At 42.1% G+C, this 22339-nt stretch overlaps 1 protein-coding gene across 1 annotated transcript; it reads left to right on the forward strand.

Annotated features, from left to right (window-relative positions):
• The first annotated feature begins 187 nt into the window (after positions 1 to 187).
• On the forward strand, positions 188 to 21495 carry ranbp1 (RAN binding protein 1). The gene is made up of 6 exons (XM_068006130.1): positions 188 to 306; positions 3359 to 3495; positions 10656 to 10813; positions 13391 to 13519; positions 18146 to 18202; positions 20084 to 21495. Exons 1-6 carry the CDS (start codon positions 292 to 294, stop codon positions 20215 to 20217), a joined length of 630 nt encoding a protein of 209 aa, XP_067862231.1. The 5' UTR covers positions 188 to 291; the 3' UTR covers positions 20218 to 21495.
• The last annotated feature ends 844 nt before the right edge of the window (positions 21496 to 22339 follow it).

A 22339-nucleotide genomic window follows, 5' to 3' on the forward strand; every position in this document is an offset into this window, starting at 1 on the left:
ATACCGCCCGGGAATGAGGTAAAAAATGAAAATAAGTCAAATTTCTAGTTTATATTCCACGTGGCTGAAAGTTAAATACAGTTTTAAAAATATTAATGTAAATTAATTTGGATCACACTCAACTAAAGTGGGACTATTTCGATTTTTTTAAAAAGGAAAAAGGTTCCTCCCCGTTGCTAGGGAGGCCATATTGGACTGAGGTAAACTGGGTGAAAAATCAAGCGCGAAAGTAAAACGGGGAGAGAAGCTTTATTGTCTGTTATCCATAATCCGAAACCATCATCCCTTAAAATGGCAGATGAGAGAGTAAGTATCCGCATGCACTTGAAGTTCGGAGACTCTATTTTTCATTCAAATGGATATTTCTGTTGAATTTTATAACTAACGGTTTTTTTTAAGTATTGAAAGTCATGATAATGCTGGGCTGTTTTTTTGGATGAGATCCGCCAAAGCCGGCTAGGATTTTACTCCTGAATCGAGAGAGGGAGAGGAAGAGCGTGAGATGGAGAGGCCGCTGTCATTCAAATCGATGGTTAAGATTTAAAGACTGGGGAGGAAGTGGAGGGAAACTGTATCTGTGAAAATGTTTTTGTTTGTTTTCCTCTTTTTTTTTCTCTCTCTTTGCTTGAGGCCTTCTTCCCCCCTCCCCCCCCCCCTCTGCAGTAAAATTCACCCCTGGTCCAGCGGTGGCCTATTTGGATTTGCATCTTTAAAAAAAAAATATATATATTTTTTCGATGTGGATTGATGAAGTGATTAAATTTTGTTCTTTCGTATTAGTTATTTTAATTAGGAAGATGTGGTTTATTAGACAACGGTGTAGTTAATCATCTTATAGCCAGCCGCAAAAGATGCGAGGTAATGTCTACACATATATTTATTAGATTTAACAATTCTTTTGAAAATGATGGATCTTTCATAAAATCATCCTACTTGGTTTACTGTGACTATAAATTAAAGAGAACCTGTGATCAGTGTAGTTTATGTTGTATATTGAGTCTGTGACATAGTTTTGTCGTCTCATATGTGACAGGCGAATTTCTTACGGTAGTTATTAAATAGATGGGGTAAATTTTGTAGTTTGTATCTGAATTTTATTCTAGGGAGCTGGTGGTTTTCCCAGGTATAAGTAAGTGTGGGTCTAAATTTCACATTGTATCACTCTTGCTGTTTTTTCATTCCTTATTCTTCATGAACTGATGTATCCTCATTGTGCCATTTAACTCTACTTTCTGTCCGTGTAATGTTGGCTTGCATAATTTTTGCCAGGACTGCAGACTTTTTCCCTCCCAGTGGTAGACTGGATCAGCTTGCTTATAAGTGACATTTTGAGGCCAAATATCTCTGGGTTTGCACTTGGGCCTCCTGAATCTCTGCAAAATTACCATAAAAATATTTAACTTTTCCTTTTTGTGTACTCATTACAAATTGCTTGACATTTGATATTGTTTTGAAGAAATCTTTTAGGATTAAACATTGTTTGTTTTTATTTGTGGGTTATTTATTGTGTTTGCAGCAAAGGCAAATTTAACTTTATTTTGGTGGCTGAGAAAAGTGTTTTATGTTTTGAAAGGTAAAACTCTCCCATTGAACTTAACACATGATCCTTCACATTCCTAGTGAATGAATCCCAATGTCAAGAGCTTGCATTTATATAATTATTTTCTGTGATCATTGATCAAAAGGAAATGTACTCACTCCTGTTGCATTAAATGGTGGTACTCAACTTTCTTTGCCTTGGAAACTCCATGTTTGGGACCTAGGTCTGAATGCATTTCAGCCAGTGAGGTGAAAGCTTAGTTTCTGATGAATATCTGAAATGAAATGAGTTTGTAGGCCTTATTCCATTTCATAGTGGACACCAGTCTACAAAGGAAAAAACTGGCATCCTCATTTGAGTCACAGTAGTGACTGGTGTGGGAAATGGAAATGTATTCTGTTAAGGGTACTCTTGTGAATTTTGGGTTACGGTACATTTGGGGAGCAGATTCTGTATCTTGCTCATGATATAGCTGTGCTGCAAGTGCTAGATACTGACCCTGGATGTAGATTTTTTTTTTAAAAAGGTTGTTTGCCTGGTACTGATATTTTTCAACTGAAAAATTACTCTCCTCTTTCTCTCTTTTTCTTTCTCTTTTCCTCCCCCCCCCCCCACCCACTCCCAGCAAAAAAAAAAACTTTAGTCTGTCCAATCCTTCCAACAGTTAAAACATGCTTTTGTGTCTCAGCAGGTTTAATGTAAGACACTCATTGTGTCATACCAGAGAGGAGCTGGCATCCCACGTGCTTTCTAATTCCCCCCATTCAGGTCATCTTTGACCAGTGTTTTGTTATTTGTAAATGCTATTTGCTCATTTAAGCTGACATCAGTTTCCTCCCTGATGGCTGGCTGCATTATAAATCCTGCAGTGACTGATCAGCATTTCAAAATAGTAGGCAGAACCTTTAACCCTACTTATCTAAATTGGACAAAATGACATATGTTAGTGCAGATTTGATGATTCATAAATACATTGCCTGAAATATAGATTAAGAACTGCTTTTTACTCAAACAACATGTAGATATATGCACGCACAAAATGTAACAAGAAAGCCAACTAATTTAGATGAATTTCAGTTATGGCCTTGCATTTTTTTCCTCATCAGTTTTCCACCTCCAGTTCTGAAGATGTTGACTCCTTCCTGGGGTATGGTGCCATGTGTGTTGGCACCCTCCAGGAACTCTCCCAAGTGGCCACTGTTCAGGTGTGAGCCTTAATAGTAAGTGATAGTAAGCTAACCATGCTTGGATGTATCACAACCATACCTGATTCTATCCTCCTGATGACCACAAGTCCATGCTTTCATCCATCAGGCGTTGCTGGAAAGTGATGAGAGATGAGAACCCTAGCCATTGGAATTTGAGGGGAGGAGGACAGGTTGGAGTTTGAAATGAGGAGAATGGGAGGCCAACGATGAAGGTGTTGGAGTAGAGTCTGAAAATGAAAAGGGCGTGTATAATAATAACAAAAAGAGGAAGATGTTTCATACTACACCTGCACATAACTCATTTTGGTGCAGTGTAAGAATTAGTGTTTGCATACTGAAATGGCTTGAAATCCTTCATAGGATTTAGTGGGATGTTAAGCATTCAGTTTAACCAACACCTGCATTCCAAATTTACAAAATTGTTGTGTAGCTAGGTGTTAGAATTTCAACATTAATTTGTTATCGAATTCAGTCAGAGAAAGTGGCCCTTAAATTATCTAAGCAAGTAAATGTTTTTATAGCCAACAAAATTACATTTAATTACAAAATGTAATTACATAATATAAATTAGATTGAAAAGACACTAATTTCATGTTTTGTCTTTCCCCAGGAAGCAGGAGACCATGATACTTCTGCAGAGACTGTGACTGAAGATTCCAACCATGATCCTCACTTTGAGCCAATAGTTTCTCTTCCTGAGCAAGAGGTGAAAACGTTGGAAGAAGATGAGGAGGAACTTTTCAGAATGTAAGTAAGATATAATGAAGTACAGTACAAAGTCGTATAACATGCCTGCGAATAACTCAGTCCAACTTATATATGCAGGTGTACGGTCAGCTTTAGCTTGGTCTCTTGTGCTCTGTTTGTGGTGGATGGTTTTGTTACTCACCTGTTTCTGACCAGATCTGATACTCCTATTTGTCTTGGGCTTGTCTTCCAATTTCTCTTGTTTCTCCATCATTGCACTGCTTAGACGAGGTCTACCTGCTATTGCATTGATTAGGACTGCAGCTTATCTGGGAAAGTGCAGTCACTTGCTTCTGGGCCTGTTCCCCCTTTTAGTGTCTGGCCTTGGGCTCTCCAGCATTGGCCTCCTGTTCTCCCCTGGGATCTAGTTTGTATCACTATTTCCGGTCTTTTTGGCGTCTTTCACACGTAGTGGCGTCCCAAAATGTTTCATGGCCACTTTTGAAATGTAGCCACTAATATTTTTGTTGGGGAATCTAACAGCCAATTTTCTCACAGCAAGGTCCCACAAGCAACAATGAGGTGACTGATCAGTTAATCTGCTTTTGGTTAAAGGATAGAACTTGCATTTATATAACACCTTTAATGTAGTAAAACACCCCACAGCACTTCACAGGAACGCTATCAAACAAAATTTGACACCGAGCTACATCAGGACATATTAGGTCGTGACCAAAAGCTTGGTGAAAGAGGTAGGTTTTAAGGAGCGTCTTAAAGGAGGAGAGAGAGGCGGAGGGGTTTGGGGACGGAATTCCAGAGCTTAGGGCCTAGGCAGCTGAAGGCATGGCCACCAATGGTGGAGCGATTAAAATCAGGGATGTGCAAGAGGCAAGAATTGGAGGAGCGCGGAGATTCCCGAGGGTTGGAGGAGGTTACAGAGATAGGGAGGGGCAAGGCCATTGAGGGATTTGAAAACAAAGATGAGAATTTTAAAATCACGGTGTTCCTGGATCGGGAGCCAATGTAGGTCAACGAGCACAGGGGTGAGAGAACGGCACTTGGTGCGAGTTAGGGCAGCAGAGTTTCGGATGAGCTCAAGTTTATGGAGGGTGGAAGATGGGAGGTCAGCCTGGATGAGGGTTTCAGCAGCAGATGAGCTGAGGCAGGGGCAGAGGCGGGCGATGTTATGGAGGTGGAAGTAGGCGGTCTTGATGGAGCAGATATGTGGTCGAAAGCTCATCTCAGGGTCAAATAGGACGCCAAGGTTTTGAATGATCTAGTTCAGCCTCAAACAGTGGCCAGGGAGAGGGATGGAGTTGGTGGATGGGAAATGAGTTTGCAGCGGGGACCAAAGACAATGGCTTCGGTGTTCCCAGTTTTAGTTGGAGGAAATTTTTGCTCAACCAGTACTGGATGTCAGACAAGCATTGTGACAAATGTGAGACAGTGGAGGGGTCAAGGGAGGTGGTTGTGAGGTAGAGCTGGGTGTCGTCAGCGTGCTGCATGTGAAATCCGATGTTGTTTTCAGATGATGTGGATGAGAAATAGGAGGGGGCCAAGGATAGATCCTTGGACTCCAAAGGTAACCGTGCAGGAGCGGGAAGAGAAGGCATTGCAGGTGATTCTCTGGCTACGACTGGATAGATAAGAATGGAACCAGGCGAGCGCCGTCCCACCCAGCTGGACGACGGAGGAGAGGCGTTGGAGCAGGATGGTGTGGTCAATCGTGTCAAAGGCTGCCGACATGGTCGAGGAGGATGAGGAGGGATAGTTTACCATCGTCGCAGTCACATAGGATGTCATTTGTGACTTTGATAAGAGCCGTTTCAGTACTGTGGCAGGGACTGAAACCTGATTGGAGGGATTCAAATGTGACGTAATGGGAAAGATGGGCACGGATTTGGCAGGCGACATCGCAGTCAAGGACTTTGGAGAGGAAAGGAAGGTTGGAGATGGGGCGGTAGTTTGCAAGGTCAGAGGGGTCAAGGGTGGTTTTTTTGAGACGGGGTGTGATGACAGCAGATTTGAAGGGAAGGGGGACAGTACCTGAGGAGAGGGAAGCGTTAACAATATCAGCCAACATGGGGGCCAGGAAGGGAAGTTGGGTGGCCAGCAGTTTAATGGAAATAGGATCGAGGGAGCAGGAGGTGGATCTCATAGTCAAGATGAGCTTGGAGAGGGCATGAGGGGAGATAGGAGAGAAACTAGAGAAGGATGCTAGGGCGGGGGGACCATTGGGGAAATTTGGCTTGGTGGGCTTCGGGGAAGGGAGAGAAGTGGCAGAGGCAGCTGAATGGATGGTCTCAGTTTTAGTGATAAAGAAGTCCATGAGCTCCTCACTTTTTATTGGAGGTGAGGGGGAGGGGGCAGAGGAGATGGTTTAAGAGATGGCTTGTAGTGAAGAGAAGTCGGGGGTTATCTTTGCATTCCAGGATGATCCTGGAATAGTGAACAGTTTTGGCAGAGGAGAGCAGTACGCGATAGTGCATTGAAGTACATTTGAAGTGTAGTCACTTGTAATGTAGGGAAATTAAACAGATAATTTGCGCACAGCAAGGTACCACAAACAGCAACAAGATAATGAAGAGATAATCTATTTTAGTGATGTTGGTTGAGGATAAATATTAGACAGGTCACAGGGAGAACTCCCCTGGTTTTCTTCGAAAAGTGCCATGGGGTCTTTTACGTCCACCTGAGGGGGCAGACGGGACCTAGGTTTAATGTCTCGCTGAAAGACGACACCCATGACTGCAGCATTCCTTCAGTACTGCACTGAAGTGTTAGCCTAGATTATGCGCTCAAATATCTGGAATGGGACTTGAACATACAACCTTCTGACTCAGCAGCGAGAGTGCTACCACTGAGCCAAGGCTGCCAGATAAAGGTATGAATGTTGGCTAGGGCACTGGGAGAGCACCCTGCATTTTAAAAAATATTTTTCTTCCACCTGAAGACAGGGCCTTGCTTTAACATCTGAAAAGACTACGCCTATAACAATGCAGCATTCCCTCAGTACTGCAGTGAAGTGTCTGCCTTGATTATGTGCTCAGGTCCTGCAGTGAGTGTGCTACCTGAACCAATCTGACACTTGTGTACGTGGAACAGTCAGCCTGACTCTGGAGGATGGCGCTGGAGTGTACTGAACATATAGAAAAGCAGAACTCATCCAAGAGCGCATCCCCAATGTGAGGCATTTAGAGATAGGGAGGGTCGAGGCCGTGGAGGGATTTGAACACAATGAAAAGAATTTTAAATTTGGGGCGTAAGTGGACCGGGAGCCAGTGTAGGTCAATGAGCATGGGGTGATGGGTGAATGGGACTTAGTGCGAGTTAGGATACGGAAGTTTGGATGAGTTCTAGTTTGTGGAGGGTGCAAGGTGGGAGGTCGGCCGGGAGAGCATCGGAATAGTTGAGTTTGGACGTAACAAAAGCATGGACCGGGGTTTCAGCAACAAATGGGCGGAGATGGGCATCAGTGGAAGTAGGCAGTCTTGTTGATGGAGAGGATATTTGGTCGGAAGCTTAGCTCAGGGTCGAATAGGATGCTGAGGTTGCTGTCAGCCTGGTTCAGCCTCGGGGAGGGGGGTGGAATCTATGGCACGGTAACGGAGTTTGTTGCGGGGAACGAAGAAAATGGCTTCTGTCTTCCTAGTGTTTAATTTGAGGAAATTTCGGCTCATCCAGGATTGAATGTGGGACAAGCAATCTGACAGCACAGAGGCAGTGGAGGGATCGAGAGAGTGGTGGTGAGGTAGAGATGGGTGTCGTCACCGCACACGTGGAACCTGACGTGTTTTCGGATGATGTCGCTGAGGGGCAGCGTGTAGATGAGAAATAGGGAAGAGAAGCCATTGCGAGAGATTCTCTGGCTACGACCCAGTAGATAAAAATGGAACTAGGCGAGGGCAGCTGGCTAGCGGAGGAAAGGCGTTGGGGGAGGATGGTGTGGTCAGTAGCGTCAAAGGCTGCAGACAGGTGAGGATGGATAGTGCACCATGGTCACAGTATCATAGAGTATCACTGTGGCTTTGATTAGGGCCAAAAAAACTAGCTTGATGGTGATGTATAATAACATCAAACAACTTGGGGAGGGGGGGGGGGTCTAATTCTTTAAGGAATGAAGATTCTGTTTTGTGTTATCACATATTTTAGGCTACCAATTTTGTGATAGCTGTAAAAGTTTCTTGTTTCCTGTTTTTGTTTGCTTTTCATTTAGCTTGGTGAGTGAACCACAGGTGTTTTCTTATGACTTCAACCCCAATTTAGCTCTCTGCTATTCCAGGGAGGGAAGATGTTAGCAGAAGGACAATGCAGATTATGATTGGCTCTTCATTCCAGATATGAAAAGTTTGCTGCTATGGGTGGTTTGGTATTTTTAATGGAAATTTAGGGTTTTTTTTCCCCACTGACTTCTAATCCATAAAAAATTCTTTAATGTTTTTTCTCAAAGCATTTAACAGTGTCTGAATGCTCGCTTGGGTTACAGTATATTACAGTCCCCATCATCGCAAATCCGTTGGTACCAACGCAATTTGCTTGGGAGACGCTGTAATCGAGAATAATTTTTTTTTTTTTTTTTTTAAGTACTTTGGTTCAAAAGAGTACTCTCCTCCTTCCAAAACCTGTGTGAAAGCGTCGGGGCCAGTGTCCTCGAATACCTGACAGCTGTTGTTTTCTTTGTTGACTGTCTAATCAATCAAGTGACTCCTAAGCAACCAAAAATTATTTTTCTGGCGAGTGCTGAAAGAAATATTTGTTCAAGCCAAATATGCATTGGGCTAATAGTTCTCTGTTCCCCATCCTATGAGATCCAAGGCATTTATAAGCTTGGATTGGGAATTCATTTTTAACTACGGTACAGACTACAGTCTTAATTCCAGTCAGTGGAGCCACTTTAAATAATAAAAATGAAACTGCCCTGCCCTGGTTCATTTCAAAGTTCCTGCACCGCCAAGTTTGTTAACTTCTTTCAGACCTGCTCTAGTCAATTTTAAAGTTCCTGAACTGTGAACAGTGCTGCAGGGTGGATGGAAGGTGACCGAACAGCTGCTTGAACTGCCTGAAATAGCCAGTTCGCTTAATATGGTTTTTTGTTCAAACAATAGTTTACCCAAGAAAAGGTAACACTCCCTGAAAACAACCATTTCTGACCATCTTAATCCATTATGCGTTAGACTTTCCCCTGGGAGACTAATCACTGGATTGGGGGTAATATTCTGGCATGGGTGGAGGATTGGTTATCTAACAGGAAGCAGAGAGTTGGGATAAATGGTTCATTCTCGGACTGGCAACCAGTAGCCAGCGGTGTTCCGCAGGGGTCGGTGCTGGGTCCCCAACTCTTTACAATCTATATTAACGATTTGGAGGAGGGGACCGAGTGTAACATATCAAAGTTTGCAGATGATACAAAGATGGGAGGGAAAGTGGAGAGTGAGGAGGACATAAAAAAACCAACAGGGAGATATAGACAGGCTGGGTGAGTGGGTGGAGATTTGGCAGATGCAATACAATATTGGAAAATGTGAGGTTATGCACTTTGGCAGGAAAAATCGGAGAGCAAGTTATTATCTTAACGGCGAGAAACTGGAAAGTACTGCAGTGCAAAGGGATCTGGGGGACCTAGTGCAAGAAAATCAAAAAGTTAGTTTGCAGGTGCAGCAGGTGATCAAGAAGGCTTTTATTGCTAGGGGGATAGAATATAAAAACAGGGAGGTATTGCTGCAGTTATATAAGGTATTGGTGAGACCACATCTGGAATACTGCATACAGTTTTGGTGTCCATACTTAAGAAAAGACATACTTGCTCTCGAGGCAGTACAAAGAAGGTTCACTCGGTTAATCCCGGGGATGAGGGGGCGGACATATGAGGAGAGGTTGTGTAGATTGGGACTCTACTCATTGGAGTTCAGAAGAATGAGAGGCGATCTTATTGAAACATCTAAGATTGTGAAGGGGCTTGATCGGGTGGATGCGGTAAGGATGTTCCCAAGGATGGGTGAAACTAGAACTAGGGGGCATAATCTTAGAATAAGGGGTTGCTCTTTCAAAACTGAGATGAGGAGAAACTTCTTCACTCAGATGGTAGTAGGTCTGTGGAATTTGCTGCCCCAGGAAGCTGTGGAAGCTACATCATTAAATAAATTTGAAACAGAAATAGACAGTTTCCTAGAAGTAAAGGGAATTAGGGGTTACGGGGAGCGGGCAGGAAATTGGACGTGAATTTAGATTTGAGGTTAGGATCAGATCAGCCATGATCTTATTGAATGGCGGAGCAGGCTCGAGGGGCCGATTGGCCTACTCCTGCTCCTATTTCTTATGTTCTTATGTTTATACGGCGCTTTTGTAATTGACGCCTATGGTACTGGCAAATGGTTAGCACCGTTTGCCCAATATAGGCGACTGTCCGGGATAAATGGGACGGTTTAAGTGGTGGGGCTTGTACATGGTATGCAGATACCTGTTGTGCTTGGGGTGAGACTTGCTTCCACTCGGAAAGCTATAACATCATATTCTAATAGAGCCTTAGCTCCCATAAACCTCCTACGCATAATACATACTTTCAAGTTGCCAATTTTCTCTTTAAATACAACACAACACTCATGGGTATGTTTGAGGAAAGAATTCAGCTAAGTGTCCTTGTTCACCTGTACTTCGTTTTCCAGTCTGCATGTAATCTAGGGGCTGGTGGTATTGGGTCACTGACCCATAATCGATGGTCAGAAATGGTTGTATTGAGGGAGTGTTACCTTTTTTTTCTAAACATTATTGTTGGAACAAAAAAAACTCCCTTTGGGAGGGCAAAGTACCCAAGTTTTACTTTAATTATGTTTTGAATTTTTGTGTTTATCAAACTGAGAGTTATGTGCGAGAAAGACCCAACAAAAATTTGGGGACCCTGTATTGTCCCGAATCAAATCGGATCAGCTATACTACAGAAAACTCCAAACTGAAGCTCCCTCTGCTTAGCCCAACAATATGCCTTAACCTCAACCAAGCACCCAGTATGGAATTGCAGGGAGCCCTTGTCTATCAGTTGCCTTCCCAACCCTTTTCACATAGTACCTTTATTTTTCTGGATTCCAATACAGATGAAAGGATAATATGCTGATCTACTGTACCGAAAGTCCCCTTAAATAAAGTAGATAGTGAACACCAGTAAATGCTTTGAGAAGAAAAACGGTAAGATATTAATTGGCCTAATTTATTTTTTGTTTCATCAGGCGTGCAAAACTTTTTAGATATGCGTCAGAGAATGATCCTCCTGAGTGGAAAGAACGAGGAACTGGGGATGTGAAGTTGCTGAAGCACAAGGAGAAGGGAACAATTCGCCTTCTGATGAGGAGAGATAAAACTCTCAAAATCTGTGCAAACCACTATCGTAGGTCACTTATTCCAAAGTTTAAAATTATACTTGTAAATTTGCCTTCAGTAGTTGTAAGTCAACTTAGATGATTCTTTGGGGATCAGCATTGATTTTGTTCATTGTGTGAGCTACTAATTTTGCATCCTGGTAAAACTCCTGGATACATAGGCCAGTCTCTGATCGAACCATAGAAAAGATACAACACAGAAGGGGGCCATTCGGTCCATCGTGTCCGCACCGGCTCAAAGAACAACCAGGTGCCCATTCTAATCCTACCTTTCAGCACCCGGTCCGTAGCCCTGTAGCTTTCAGCACTTTAGGTGGAGGTCCAGGTACTTTTAAAAAGAGTTGAGGGTCCCTGCCTCTACCACCAATTCGGGCAGCGAATTCCATACACACACCACCCTCTGGGTAAAAAAAAGTTTTTCCTCATGTCCCCTCTAGTCCTTCCGCCAATCAGCTTAAATCTATACCCTCTAGTTCTTGAACTCTCCGCTAGGGGAAACAGGTACTTCCTGTCTACTCTATCTGGGCTCCTCATAATTTTGTACACCTCAATCAAGTCACCCCTCAGCCTCCTCTGCTCCAAGGTAAACAATCCCAGCCTATCCAATCTCTCCTCATAGCTGCAATTTTCAAGCCCTGGCAACATTCTTGTAAATCTTCTCTGCACTCTCTCCAGAGTAATTTCGTCCTTCCTGTAATGTGGTGACCAGAACTGCGCGCAATACTCCAGCTGTGGCCTTACCAGCGTTTTATACAGTTCCATCATTACATCCCTGCTTTTGTATCCTATACCTCGGCTAATAACGGAAAACATTCCGTATGCCTTCTTCACAACCTCATCTACCTATACTGCCACCTTCAGGGACCTGTGCACATGCACTCCAAGGTCTCACTTCCTCTACACTTCACCTGACGAAGGAGAAAGCCTCCGAAAGCTTGTGATTTTCAAATAAAACTGTTGGACTATAACCTGGTGTTGTAAGATTCCTTACAATATATTCTCGTTTACTGCGTATTCCCTTTTACTGTTTGCCCTCCCTGAGTGCATTACCTCACACTTCTCCGGGTTGAACTCCATTTGCCACTTTTCCGCCCACTCCACCAACCCATTGATATCTTCTTGGAGTCCACAGCTATCCTCTTCACTATCAACTACACGGCCAATTTTTGTGTCGTCTGCAGATTTGCCAATCATGCCCCCTACATTCAAGTCCAAATCATTAATATATACCACAAACAGCAAGGGACGCAACACTGAGCCCTGTGGCACACCACTGGAAACGGATTTGAATCTGAAAGATTTTATTCAATGATTTGAATAATCCTTTGGAGTACTCTTATCTCCACGTGCTATGGTTCTGGCTTGCTGCTTCCTTTTTACATTTGAGGAAGAATTACATTTCTGCTATTGTTAGTGTTGTAGAAGCTGCTGCATAATCAGCTAAGGCTGAAAATATTTGGGTGCCCTGATGGTGAAATCTTTTGGATAATCTGCACTCTGGTAAAAAGAGAGAAATGGGATAGAAGCTGTCTTTTAAGCCATGAAAACCATAAATGGCATAACTCATAGACAGAAAGACCACCTTCAGACTGTTGGTAAGAAACTCTAATGTCAAGAATGTAGTTTTCTGCTCCAGGATGTGAAATGTCAATGTCCATGTTCTGCCTTTCCTGCCATGATTTTTTTTTTTCTATCCCTTTTCCTGATTCTGGTTTCCAGTAATAGTGGAATAAAGGAGAAGAGAGAGACACACACAAAGTTTTCAGCTTCCAACTCTTTTCGCCACCCCCTCTCTTCTCCCCTGACGAGACTTCAGCTCTCTTGTTACCACTTAGGATGGACTTGCAGTCCTGGGGGTGTTTCTTCCGCCAGCCACTAACTTGAGGTTACTTGTTGGGGACCAAATTGAACTTTTTGTTGCCCTCTGAAACCTGCACGAAAGCAACAGAACATTGAGTGTAAATCAGTGAGTGCACTAGGCCACAGAGACCAGCTTCCAATCCGCAGTCTGTGCTGAGTCAGCTATTCTTCGAAATTGTCTGGTTGCCCTTGGCTAGTGAAGGGTCAGCATTTAGCCAGGATTCCTGCTGCTTTCTGCTACCCAGCCACTGCCCTTGAAATGCACATGTGGCCACCAGATTGGGCTCAGCTGTGTTGGTCTCTCAGTTGAATACTCAGTCAATACAAACTTGTCCTGGTTCACACACAAAGAATGGACACACAAGTGAGGTACCAAAGGGCTGCAGGGCCTGTGCACCTGTGCCTGGAGCAATGAGCCACCGGCTTCAGGAGATGAGAGTTAAAGGGAGAAGAATCCACAATTTGAAAGAGTGATGAGAGGTTGGTTCTCCTAAGCTTTTGAAAATATTGACCACTGAAAATTGAGGAATTGTCTTTTTGAACTAAATTGAAGCCTATTGCTCCGGTATGGCTGATTTTGTATTAAACAAATTGATGCTATATAAAATACTACGCTTACTTCAGACAACTGGCCAAATGTAAATGCTGCTGTTTTTATGATTGAGCAAATGGCCATTGTTTATTTTGATGAGTGAAACACTAATTTTATGTCTTTTTATTCCTAGTTACACCTACAATGGAGCTAAGGCCTAATGTTGGTAGTGACCGGGCATGGGTCTGGAATGCACCCGCTGATTTTGCCGATGAAGAACCCAAACCTGAGCTTTTGGCTATCCGGTTCTTGAATAAAGAAAGTAAGTATTTGGGTTGGAAATAAACTGTCTGTCGGCATGAGTTTTATTTTCCTAAAGAACCCAACTGAAATTATATATTTCACCTAGATTGACACACTTGTTCAATGTTCTGATGTATCTTCTGCAGTAGGAGTACTGTCCTGTAGTTTGTAACCAACCCAGATTGTCCAAATTAAAATTAGGCGGCACCTTGTGGGGAATTGCAGAGAAGAGGTGCATCTCATCTGCTGCTTCTTTGTTATTGGTGTTCTTGGAATAGTTATAACATTTGACATAGCTTAATTGGAAAAGGGTTGTACTGGCTCACTAGTTTGATGGTAGCAGTAGGATTCCTGGGCGGAATAAGTTTTTTTGAGATGCATAATTTTTTTTATCACTGTAAAGTTATGTGACAAATTGAAAGCAATGAGGTGCTCGCTAACATTATGTGACAGCCTAAATGCTACCCATATCAAATCCCAGGCAATGATCCATTAAACAAATGACCCAGTCTGGCAATATAGGAAGTATAAATAGAAGCATGTACTCATATACAATCAGTGAGCTCATTTTGTCGGTGAACCTTTTTTATTAAAATAAAAATTAAACAGAAACAACGTCCCAAAGTGGATAACATGAAGAAGGCACTTCATGAAGAAAGCGATGTGAGTAGACGTGAGACAGCAAAAGAAGTAAAAATGGAAATTTGGCCCTGAGCAACAATGTCAGAAAACAAACTGAGAACGCTCACCCAAAAAAACCTGCTAAATCAGAAGAGAACAAGTGTATAGTTCTTGGTGAAAGTGCAGTTAAAGTAAAACATACTCTTAGCACTGCTGGACAAGCTTTGGGCAGCTACCTCCTGCCAAAAGGACTTTGTGGTACACTCCTGCTGATGGAGCCTCCCCCACACCTCCCAGCACTGATGACTTGCCCTTTTTCCCCTAATTCCTCTTCCTGTCCTGTCTCCCTCCTCCCTTCTCATTTTCCCTTTTCCCCCTCCCTCTTCCTAACTCCTCTCCCACTGTCTTCTTCCCCCTTCCCTGCCTATATTGGACTAATTATCCTCCATTCTTGCTTGTTCTGGAAAATTCAAATTGGTCTTGACCACCATGTGTGGCACTACAGATAACTAGTACATTAAAAATGGTGACTGAGTCGTTAAAATACCATATTAAAATTTGTTGAAACTTTGTGTCAAGCTCTACCTATGGAAAAATCAATTTTTAAAAACATTAACATTTACCTGCAGTGCCAATTGCACCTTTGGTGATACTATGATTGGCAATTAATATGATAAATCTGTCATAGTAATATTGAGTGCAATTCTGTGCTGTAAATTCTATGTAAAGCCCTTTACTGGTACTGTATTTTGGCTGTGAGTGAGCATGCAGTTCCAATACAAATCCATTGGGTGGCAGCACAAGAATGGGGTTGGCTGTGGAGGACAAAAGGTAAATGCGTAGAATTAAAAACTGATCCGTAAAAGCAGCTTGTCTTTTAACTGAAGCCTGAAATGTAAACCATTTTAACACACGTGAATAAAATTCTGCACAGTTACCGCTCAAGCCATGGATAGGTAGCCTTCTGGTTATGACACTATGCTGGAGGTCGTGCGTTCAAATGCCACCATGGCAAGTTGTATTTTGAATTTAACAAATCTGGTAACTTGTGGGCTTGTGTCAGAAAAAATAAGCATGAAAGATTCTGGATTGTCATAAAGATGCAACTGGTTCACTAATTCCATTCAGGGAAGGGAGCCTCCCCTGCCTGGTCTGATCATCGTGTGATTCCAGTCCCACAGTTTGTGGTTGGTTGATTCTTGATGCCCTTGGGCAACTCTGGGTGGGTAATAAATTCCACTGCCGCCGATACAATCCTAACCACTTAAAACGTCCATGTTTCAAACGGGCAAAAAGGTATAACTATTTCCATTTGCATTAACGTTGATTTCACAGTTGCCGGTTATAGAGTTCTTAAGTACTCTGTTTATTTTGGGCAGAAACAGCTATGCTTATTCTGTAGTTCACACCTTGCAGATGCACTGATAACTTTTTTATTATTCGTTCATGGGATGTGGGCATCGCTGGCAAGGCCAGCATTTATTGCCCATCCCTAATTGCCCTTGAGAAGGTGGTGGTGAGCCGCCTCCTTGAACTGTTGCAGTCCGTGTGGTGAAGGTTCTCCCACAGTGCTGTTAGGAAGGGCGTTCCAGGATTTTGACCCAGTGATGATGAAGGAACGGCGATGTATTTCCAAGTCGGGATGGTGTGTGACTTGGAGGGGAACGTGCAGGAGGTGGTGTTCCCATGTACCTGCTGCTCTTGTCCTTCTAGGTGGTAGAGGTTGCGGGTTTGGGAGGTGCTGTCGAAGAAGCCTTGGCGAGTTGCTGCAGTGCATCCTGTGGATGGTACACACTGCAGCCAGGTGGTGAAGGGAGTGAATGTTTAGGGAACTTAAAGGAAGATTCTTCTTAGCTGCTGCCAACGCAAGGAGATACTCTGCAAAGTATAGCTCACATTTTGTTTAAAAGTACAGTCCCCACCGCATATTCGCGGAGGGTGGTAAATCCATCGTAAATTAGGTACATATTTCAATTGCATTCTCAGAGGGAAAAGCCCTAACCAGAAAAGATCTAGTGACAGTACTGTTACCTGCTTGTCTATTAAAGAAAAAAACAACAGCTTGCATTTTTACAGTGCCTTTAATGTAGTGAAACATCATAAGGTGCTTCACAGGAACGTTAGCGAACAAAATTTGACACCGAGTCAAGGTATTCGGACAGGTGACCAAAAGCTTGGTCAAAGATGTAGGTTTTAAAGAGTATCTTGAAGGATCGAATCCCAGAGCTTAGGGCCTAGGCAGCTGAAGGCACGGCCGCCAATGGTGGAGTGATTTAAAATCGGGGATGCGCAAGAGGCAAGGATTGGAGGAGTGCAGAGATCTTGGGAGGGTTGTGGGGTTGGCGGAGGTTACAGAGATAGGGAGGGGCGAATCCATGGATGGATTTGAAAACAAGGATGAGAATTTTAAAATATAACCGAAGGTAATCAGCTTCAGATAATCAACTTCTTGGAATACTGTGTACAGTTCTGGTCACCCTATTATAGAAAGGATATTATTAAACTAGAAAGAGTGCAGAAAGGATTTACTAGGATGCTACCGGGACTTGATGGTTTGACTTATAGGGAGAGTTTGGATAGACTGAGACTTTTTTCCCTGGAGAGTAGGAGGTTTAGGGGTGATCTTATAGAAGTCTATAAAATAATGAGGGGCATAGATAAGGTAGATAGTCAAAATCTTTTCCCAAAGGTAGGGGAGTCTATAACGAGGGGGCATAGATTTAAGGTGAGAGGGGAGAGATACAAAAGGGTCCAGAGGGGCAATTTTTTCACTCAAAGGGTGGTGAGTGTCTGGAACGAGCTGCCAGAGGCAGTAGTAGAGGCGGGTACAATTTTGTCTTTTAAAAAGCATTTGGACAGTTACATGGGTAAGATGGGTATAGAGGGATATGGGCCAAGTGCAGGCAATTGGGACTAGCTTAGTGGTATAAACTGGGCGACATGGACATGTTGGGCCGAAGGGCCTGTTTCCATGTTGTAAACTTCTATGATTCTATTCTTTTATGCTTATTAAACGATGTGCTGAAATTGTGAAAAATTGTCTTTCAAGAACTGTTTAATGTTGGTTACTAATAGTTTATTTGGTTTTTCTATTCAAGCACCGTGTTTAATACATAGAACAATTGTTGTAAATTAACCCCCACCCGCTTAAATCCTCCAGACACACGGGCCAATGTTAAACACACACACCGCTTCAATCTTGGACGCGCCCGCTATAAGCGGTGGGGACTGTATCCCAAAAACATTTTTTTTAAACGAAAAAGCTCCAAGATCCTGGACCCACACCCCTTCCTGCATATATATGCGCTCCGACCAAGTCCCACTGCTGTAGTTTTTGACAAGCTGACACAGTACACTGACTGGAGAAGGTAGAAGATTAGTATATCGTGTCAGCCTGTCAAAAAAAACTCCCACTGCGATCGAAATTCACAACTCAGTTTGGGAAGGTGACCCTTCCACCACTGGCAGGAGGAAGTAATGCAACGTGAGTAGTTTCCATTATAAATGCGGGCATAAGAATTTGTAATGGAAATATATGGACAAAATGTACGATTTGAAAATGGGGACCAAATTGCTTCTGTATGCTCTGGTCCACTGATTTCCGGACTTCTAACCTTGCTTCATCTGAAAATCACACTTGATCCTGACTCTCCCATGCAACGTTATGGGAGAATGATTAGTACCTTCAACAATAAGATGGTTATGATATCAAAACCATCATATCCTGCATGAAAGTATCCAGTTCTCCAAGCAGCTAAGTTGTGCTGAACTTGGACATTGTCCAAATTCTAACAGATTTCAGTGGCAGAACATTATATACTTCTGCTCTGAGTATCCAGGAAATTGAATATTGCTCAAAGTAATGGAATTGCTGCAGTACATTGGGTCAGTCTTTACACTTGTAATATGCCATATTCTGGGTAATTAAATTACTTGCTTATTGAAGTACATCTCATAGTATCCGCAAAGAAAGTTTTATTCTTGTAGGCGTTAGCAGTGTTAATGTTTTTCATTTTCCTTTTAGATGCACAGAAGTTTAAGGCAAAGTTTGAAGAATGCAAGGAGAAGATGAAACTAAAAGGTAAGACATCTTATTAGTTCTGACTTGCAACGTATTCAAAATAGTAAAATGCTTATAAGAAATTATAAATAATGCATTATGCAATTAAAAAATCACCTAACTGAGAAATTGAATAGTTCAGGTTTAAGTTGAATATGGAGCCTGTTAAGTGAAATCAAATCTTACAACAGATTTGCCATATAATAATGCAATAATAACATTTTATGTATGTGTGAAAATACTTAACTGGTTTCAGTCACTAGGATGCTTGACCACACTATCCAAGCATGTAGTTGTGATGAATTTCATCATCATTGAACAATCTATTGTTTGAAACTGGCATATAAATGTTTTGCTGTGATGCTACGCGTTGAACAGGAATCTACTAATTTTGAATCGTACTCCAACTCCTTTATCATTCAAGACTTTGTAAGAACACATTAGGTTGAAGTTAATATCAACATATATCATCAATAACTGACAGTTCTACCCAGTCATGTTCTCCGTGCTATATTATTGCTATGACAAGTTTGTGCAGTGCACTGTGCAAACAATACATTAGCAAGATAGCTTCTTAGAAGTCAACTACACAACTTTCATACAGAAAAATATCTTGACTTGCTTCTCCAAGGAGCATATTTACTGTTGTCTGATGAAAAGAATTATCACTTTCAAACAGTGCAATCCAAAGATTCCCTAACAGCTGGACTACAGAGGGGTAATATATTGGATGCTTACTGATTTATAAGACGTGTTTTATTTTTGTCTTGTTTGTCCAGTATATAATCTATATTTTTCCATTTGCAAGTGGCGAACTATTTTTCGCCCCTTCTCTCCCTAACCCCCACTTTGCCCGCTAGTAAATTAAGGTTAAGTAGAGAGTGATTAGAGAAAACCTGGGGGGTAAGATTGCAATCCAGGATTCTTACTGTACGTTGCTGTGGATACACTATATTCTTTAATTGCCCTTTTGCCTTGTGCGTTAAAGAAAGAACGAGCCTGTATTTAAATAGTATCTTTCATGTTCTCAGTATATCCTAAGATGCTTTACAGCCAATGATTACTTTTGAAGTGTAGTCACTGTTATTATGTAGGCAAATATAGCAGCCAATTTGCATACAAGGTACCACTAATGAGATAATTGGCCCTATAATGTTTAGTGGTGTTAGCTGAGGGATCCATGTTGGTCAGGACATGGGGAGAACCCCTGCCTCAGCTTATCTGCTGAAACCCTCATCCATGCTTTTGTTACTACTAGACTTGACTGTTCCAATGCTCTTCTGACCAGCCTCCCATCTTCCACCCTCCATAAACTTGAGCTCATCCAAAACTGCTGTCCGTATCCTAACTCACACCAAGTCCTGTTCACCCATCACCCCTGCACTCGATGACCTACATTGATTCCCGCCCGGGACCGCCTCGATTTTAAAAAAAAATTCTCATCCTTGTTTTCAAATCCCTCTCCTCAATGCCCAAGAGTTTTCGGGATAAAACTTTACTTATCTCTATGACCACCTCCAGCCCTACAACCCTCTGAGATCTCTGCGCTCTTCCAACTCTGCCTCTTGCGCATCCTCAATTTTCATCGCTCCACTATTGGCAGCTGTGCCTTCAGCTGCCTCGGTCCCAAGCTCTGGAATTCCCTCCCTAAACCTCTCCACATCTCTCTCCTCCTTTAAGGCGCTCCTTAAAACCTACCTTTGACCAAGTGTTTTGCCACCTGACCTAATATCTCCTTATGTGGCTTGGTGTCAAATTTTGTCTGATAATTGCTCCTGTGACACGCCTCGGGACGTTTTACTATGTTAAAGGTGCTATATAAATGCAAGTTGTTGCTGTTGAGTAAAGTTTTTATTCTTAAAAGGACTGTTGATGCCCATTTCAATGTCTGTTTTCCAATAGGTGACAATGAAAGTGCAGACACTGTTGCTGAAAAGCTAGAGGAGCTATCTGTTAAGGAGGATAAAAAAGAATCCACCAAAGAGGAAGAATGCGAGAAGACAGAAGCGACCAGTGAAAAAACTGAAGAGAATTAAATAATCCTGGTCCTTGTTTCCCTTTCCTTTTATACAGCAGACTGTAATGAACTGGGTTTGGACACAGGTGAGCCCTTTTCTAGGCTTTTGCCCTGTGGTCCCAAATTGGTTATGAAGATACAGTACCTTCACAGAATGTCATTCCTCAGTCATCAGCCACCGTAAATGTGCTAATGTATTCCTTGGTGAAAATTCTAGGAGTGTTAACTACTGCCTTATCTATTTACAGTCTTCTGAGAGAATAATTTAAATCTATTGCTTTAATTCCTGAAAATTGGCGATTATAACATGCTTTACAGTGTATGACTGACTTTTTTAAAATTTCATTTTTCTGTGAAGACTCAAAATGTCAGAATTCCCACATTGGGTAGCACATGGTTTATAACTAAATAAAATTCAGTTAAGTTGTACATGAGAATACTCTTAGGTTGTTTTTTTTTTATTATTATTTTTGCCCTACAGGGTTTCTGAATGGGTCAGGTATGACACCAATGCTGGAAGATTGCATTTAAGATTTTTTTTTAAACTTTTACTGTAGTTTTTTCCCCCCTGTCTAAATTGGTTAAACTAGTAACTGACAGATTACACAATAGAAAGATTAGTGGTAAGTTCATTGCAGATTTAAGTAAAGTTTTATCCTGAAAACTCTTGGGCATTGAGGAGGGGGAAGAGGGAAAATTTCTGTTGTAAATTGGCTATGCTTGACTAGAATATCCTGATGGAACAATCAAGCAGCGATAGACTGGTACAATGCCAACACCTTTTGGTTTTGTCTGTTGTCCCCCTTAGAGCTCCCCCAGAACAATTGTAAACCAATACAGGTCCAAATACATTGCTATCAAATCATATAGCAGAACTTGTACTGAAACCGAATACTGTCTGTGATGGTACAAATGTGATGCATGAGTAATGCATGTGAAAAGGGAGAGATGGTGATAGTTTCACAGGGGACCTCTTGATTTTATACTGTCTACAGCTATGCTGCTGGTACACAGCAGTATCTATATTTGTAGCAGTGTGATATTTGGCATGTACAAAACTAGTTACACTGACATTGCCTACGGAAAGGGTCGCTCAATTTTGAGAGAGAAAACCTGATCTGATAAGTTTGCATATGCTTGCCATGGACCATGAACATTTGTGTATAGTCTTGTTTTCTGTTGGAATGAACAAACCATCTTGATCTACTGTTTTGTAATGGGGGAAACTTATAAATGGAACTGTTGAAAATTGATAGTCTCGTTAGGAAATTTGCAATAAAGGTTTTTGCAAACGGCATGCGGTGCAGCGAAGTTGTTTTCTTGGTCTTCTAACAGATCGGATTGTTTCATTTCAATTTTTTTAATCCTTTTCCTTAATTTTCCCCCCCAAGCTATTTTTGTAATCTGCAAGAGGTTGTACTTTGTGGTGCAGGACCGGTCCTACCAGTTTAAACTATTTGGTTGAAACTAGTTTTTAGTGCTGTTTAACATTATACAATTCAGCACCTGTGTGAGACAGGACTTGATTCAGAGGCAGATCTTTGTTTTTCAGTAAAATGAATGTGCCATCTCTGTGCCATTGGTTGTGGTTTCTGTTTCCCAGTTACTTGTAGATACTGTTTTGTTGGTGGGACTGAAGTGAATTACATGGAATGTACAGCACAGAAGCAGGCGATTTGGCCCAACTGATCTATGCTGGTATTTATGTTCCACACGAACCTCCTCCCACCTCTCTTCATCTAACCCTATCAACATAACTGTCTATTCCTTTCTCCTTCTTGTGTTTGTCTAGCTTCCCCTTAAATGCATCAGTAATTACAGAAACAAGCACAGCACTCACTGGCAAGTTACAGATAATAAGAATATATTTGCATAACTTGCTACCAGTTAATAGTTTTTGTCTTCCACCAACAAATATAAGTGTTAAAACCCAAGTGTGGCCTTGCACAACCATAACTTCTTGTACCTTGCTTCTCTCCCAACTCTTCAGTCCTGGTGGTGTTCTGCATTATGGTCTTGGCCCTTCACCCAGGTTTCTTTTAAATGTCTGCGATTCTTCTTTATGCTTTTCAACTGCAAAACCTGAGGGGATTCCTTACATTTCATAAATGTAAGAAATAATGCAGAGGTCCTGCTCCAGC

Source organism: Heptranchias perlo, chromosome 25 (assembly GCF_035084215.1).
Source record: "Heptranchias perlo isolate sHepPer1 chromosome 25, sHepPer1.hap1, whole genome shotgun sequence".
In the NCBI taxonomy this organism is placed as follows: Eukaryota; Metazoa; Chordata; class Chondrichthyes; order Hexanchiformes; family Hexanchidae; genus Heptranchias; species Heptranchias perlo.